General features: G+C 57.7%; 1 protein-coding gene across 1 annotated transcript; it reads right to left on the bottom strand.

Annotated features, from left to right (window-relative positions):
• Nucleotides 1-1,160: 1,160 nt before the first annotated feature.
• LOC104547369 (potassium voltage-gated channel subfamily V member 2-like) lies at nucleotides 1,161-4,134 on the bottom strand. The gene is made up of 2 exons (XM_010193023.1): nucleotides 2,884-4,134; nucleotides 1,161-1,521 (listed from the first exon to the last, which is right to left on the bottom strand). Exons 1-2 carry the CDS (start codon nucleotides 4,132-4,134, stop codon nucleotides 1,249-1,251), a joined length of 1,524 nt encoding a protein of 507 aa, XP_010191325.1. The 3' UTR covers nucleotides 1,161-1,248.
• Between the last annotated feature and the right edge of the window lie 445 nt (nucleotides 4,135-4,579).

The raw sequence follows: 4,579 nt of genomic DNA, 5'->3' as shown, positions 1-4,579 counted from the left end.
CCGTGGTCCCTGGCTGACACCAGGACCCCCCAGCAGCTCTTCATCGCCAAGCACAGCTCTTACATGACTGAATCCCACCCTGGCCTGACGGGCACCAGTTCCCCCCCTCCCCACTCACCTGAAAGCAGCACTCGCAGCTGTTGGCCCTTCCCCACCACTGCTGGCCCTGCAGGTGTGGTTCCTCTCCCCATCCCACCCAGGGGAAGGGTGAAGCCCCCTCAGGGAGACCACTGACAAGGGACAGTCCTGCACTGGAGGAAAATTCCTTGCTCTGTGCCCCACAGACCTGCTCCCCACTGTCCCCAGGCTGTGAGTACAGGGCAGAGCCAAGTGGTGCATCCTGAGCATGCGGAGGTGCCCCAGCTCCTCTGCCAACAACCCAGGGGTGGGCACCTCTCCACAAACCCATGGCCAGGCTCCCCCCTACCCCTCCCCAGTAGCCCCTCCTCACCCCCAAATTGCGAGCAGTTTACTGAATTACAAGTGTCTGGTCAGTAATCCAAAACAATGACAGGTTTTGGTCTGGTTTATTAAATGCTGGTTCCTGGGGATGCTCCAGGTGCCAGCTCTGCATCCTGGGGTGTCAGTGGTTCCCATCGCAGCAGCACCCCGAGCCAGGACCATTCACCCAGCTTCCCAGGGCGAAGGTTTGGCTGGGAGGATATGCAGCTGCAGCCTTTTCTCAGGGCTTTCACCCAAATCCCCATGCTAGGCTCAGGCTGGGGTCAGCTGGGGAGGAGCCATGGGGTCCCAGGCCATGGCCTGGAGGGAAGGGCCATGTGTCCCACCGAAACCAGGAGCAGAGCAGCATCCGTGCTGGGGTCACAGCAGGCTTCATCTCACCACAGTGCCTGCTTCTACCATTCTCAGAAAGGTGAGTTTAGCTCTGTGGACCCCACCGCTCGCTCCCCATGTCCTCAGAGTGTCCCATGCCTCAGCCCATGGCAGACAGACAGACAGACATCCTGCCTTGGCTGTGCAGTGCACTCATTAGCTGTTCCTTTACTCTACAGGCTCAGCTCCAGAACGCAACACCGTGGAAGGTCACAGCACAGCCACGGGCACCTCTCATCCCTCCAAGCAGCCTGAGCTGGCAGTGCCCCCCCTACAGCAGCCCCCCACAGACACCACCGTGCTGTGCTGCTCGCTGTCCACGCCATGGAGCCTCCCCAGGGGACAGGACTTGCTGGAGGGATGGCCAGGCCCTGTCAATGGCGAGGAGGTGTCCGGGGGGCGAAGGGCCGGTGGTCAGCGGTGGTAGCGGGGGTCAGCTCTGCAGCACTCTGACAGCTTCCGCAGGACTCGCTCCTTCAGGTGGATCTTCCTGGAGAGCTTCATCGAGTGGGAGATGCTGTCCTCGTGGTCCTTCAGCTTGGCGTAGTAGTCAGAGAACTTGTTGTAGAGGATGGAGATGGGCATGCCGTTGAGGATGATGCCAAAGGAGATGCAGCCAAACGCCACTATCCTGCCGAGCACCGTGTCGGGTACTGTGTCTCCATAGCCCACAGTGGAGAGGCTGACCTGGGTGAGGGAGGGAGAGGGTAAAATCCTACATGAACAAGCCCAGCAGACCCTGCCTGATGGTGCTGGGACCCTCCCCCTGCCTCTGCGTGGTATCTGGGCATCACCTGGGCACAGCACCACAGTGTGGCTACAGCCAGCTCTGCTCGCCGGGCTGCACCCGGCAGGCATGGAGACCCCCAGATCAGGGCTGGAGACTCCCAGGGCAGGGCTGGATGAGGCCCCAGCAGCACAGACCAGAGGCCCCCTCCTCCCCATCACTTGTGTCCCTTCAGAAGCAGCCGGACACCGTTGAGCCCCACGCTCCCCAGCAGCCAGGCTGTCTGCTGAGGCTTCCTGACCACACCGAGCCGTGGTCCTGGCGCTTCCTGGTCATGAGCTGCCTGGTCCCATGTGAACGAAGCTTCCCGGAGCCTCCCGCAGAGGGAAACAAAGGCACGGCCCAGGAACACACGCGAAGGAACCATGTTTGGGTGACAGGGGAGCGGGGTGTTGGGGACAAGGTGAGAGTTGAGGCAGAGAGGTTTGGACTTTGCATGAAGCTGTGCTGATCAGCCTGTGACATTTAAATGCTCAAATCTGGTGAATTCGCTACGTGATTTTACAATTCCTCGAGGAGGGAGGAATTTGAAGCAGGCACCCTGTGGTGGCCAAAGGGAATTATAAGAGCAGAAGTGATCTATGGGATCATTTAATCCGTAAATCAAAATGCCCTCATAACGCCTGGCTCTCGAGTGCTTTAGCTGCTCCTTGTCTTGCGGTTAATCCCAGGTTTATTATAGCACGGCTCAGCAGGGCTGGCTCCCAGCACAGGCAGCGCTCCTGTACCTGGCTGCAGTACGCCCCAGTCTGTGTGTGCTCTGAGGACATGGGCTGGGACACGCTGTGAACACTCTTCTTAGATTTCTCATGCAGCTCTGGGTCCCCTGGCTCAGCCTCACAAGCTCTGATCCTCTCACACCTCCCAAACCCCACCAGGCTCTGATGCTGCACAAGCCCAGGCTGTCCCTGGCAGTGACCCCCATGCCCATGGGGCTGAACCATGTCCATCCAACACTCAGGTCCCACAGAGAAAACCCAGGCTGAGTCACATCCTCGTTGTCACAAACCCAGCCCTGGAGGCTCCCAGGCCACCACCTCTGTCCCGCCATCCCACCCAGCACTGGCTTCTGAGTCTCTGTGCTTAGTCCAAATCTCTGATTTCTGTTCTCAGAGCATGCAGGGCCCTCATTTCCCACTGTTACTGAGCTGGTGGGAAGACTGGGCCCTTTTCTGCCTCCTGGCTGGCAGCGGTACTGAATCCCTTGAGCACCAGGGCATCCCCAACCCATGGAGCCCCACCGCACCCCGCTCACACCTTACCGCGGCCCACCACCATGCGTAGGGGATACTGGTGAAGTCGGTGCCTGGGACATCATGTTCCACCGAGTGCATGAGAGCGGAAAAGGCGAAGACCCCCATGGCGATGAAGAGGAAGAGGCAGCAAACCTGCTGGTAGCACTGGCGCATGGTGAAGCCGAAGGCCCGCAGGCCGGTGGAGTGGCGTGCCAGCTTGAGGATGCGGAAGATCCTCATGAGCTTGATAAGCTTGAGGACTTTGCCCAGCTTGCTCACATTCTCCACCTTGTGCAGTTCCTCGTGGTAAAGCGTGTCTGCCTCGTCCAGGTTTTCAAAGAGGATCTGGACGAAGAAGGGCAGGATGGCCACCAGGTCTACAGCGTTAAACGCTGCCCGCAAAAAGTTCTTGAAGTTGGAGGAGGATATGAGCCGCATGAGGTATTCGGAGGTGAAGAAGATGGCGCAGATTATCTCCAGCTGCTCCATCCACATCTTCCATGTCTTGTGTTTCATCTCCTCCACTGTACTCAGTGTCATGCCCACGATGGAGATAAGCACAAAGAAGCTCGACATGACAGCGATGATCTTGGCCGGGACAGAAGAGTAGGGGTTCTCAATGAGGTCCCAGATCGCTTTCCTGAACCCTCCCAGAAATTTGCCCTCAAACCGCTCCCCTGCGTTCGGGGGCTCCAGTTCTGCCTCCAGCTCCTTCTGTATTTTCAGGTACTCGCTGAGTTCATCTTGCTTTTCCTCAAACAGGATCCGGCAGCAGCGCTGAGAGTACTTCAGGTGGATGCCCCAGTACTCGATTTCCTCCACAAAATTACTGGGGCACATCTCATCCATTATCCACAGGACCCCGCTGCGGTAGAAGTGGAAGATGTAGTGAAAAATGGAAGGATCTCTGTCAAAGAAGTACTCGTTCTTCTGCACCGAGTAGTCATCGCAGAGCTGCAGCTTCTTCATCGGGTCTGTGTAGAGGGCCAGCTTCCCCAGCCTGGTGATGGGGTACTGGGCTGCTACCTTCTGAGCTATCTGGAACAATTTGCCACCCACGTTAATGTTGAGTAAATACTTGTTCCTTTGGGTGGGAGCCCTGCTTTTCTCCTGGTTTCTGTCCGCCACGTTCTGCATGGAGCTCCATTGCTTTACCAGGCTGTCCTGTGCAAATGGGATGTGGACTTCTTCCTCCTCCGGTGTCCGGCAGCAGCCCCGGCGATCTCCTATCTTCATGCTGGCAGAGAGACTCGCACGCCTCATCCCCAGCTGCCTCATCGTGCTGGACCCCCCCAAAGCAGCAATCCCTGAAGCAGCGATCCCCGTTAAAGGCTGCAGGCCGGCAACTCTGGCTTCAGAGGAACGCTCCCACCAGGTGTGCGCTGAGCAGGACAAGTGCTGTGAGCTCGGAGGGGCACTGGCCGTGTCATGGTGCCGCGTGGCACCTGACCGGGTCCCAAAGCCGATTGCTTATCAGATTGCGCTTTGCATCGTAGGAGTCAGAAGCAGCTAAGTGCCTGCTCCTTAAGACAATAATGGGATTGAAGCACCAGCCCTTTATGTAAGGAACTATTTCTAGCTCTGCACTTCTCTTTTGCCTTATTCTCTTCTTATTAGCTGTTTGCATCTGTCACAGGCTACCGTGCTTCCAAGGGGGGCATCCATGATGCCAAGTTGAGAAGAGAGCATGAACTTGCCTGGCTCCCCGAAGGAGCTTCCTTGG

This window comes from Mesitornis unicolor, unplaced genomic scaffold (assembly GCF_000695765.1).
Source record: "Mesitornis unicolor isolate BGI_N332 unplaced genomic scaffold, ASM69576v1 scaffold34529, whole genome shotgun sequence".
NCBI classification, from domain to species: domain Eukaryota; kingdom Metazoa; phylum Chordata; class Aves; order Mesitornithiformes; family Mesitornithidae; genus Mesitornis; species Mesitornis unicolor.
The sequence above is the reverse complement of the archived record's forward strand: the minus strand, read 5'-3'. Positions and strand labels throughout refer to the sequence as shown.

Excerpts from the sequence above, each read along its gene's own strand:
- LOC104547369 (XM_010193023.1), bottom strand. The coding sequence starts at position 4,134 with ATGAGGCAGCTGGGGATGAGGCGTGCGAGTCTCTCTGCCAGCATGAAG. Across the intron at positions 1,522-2,883 it reads ACGCATGGTGGTGGGCCGCG|GTCAGCCTCTCCACTGTGGG; the intron begins GTAAGGTGTGAG and ends TCCCTCACCCAG.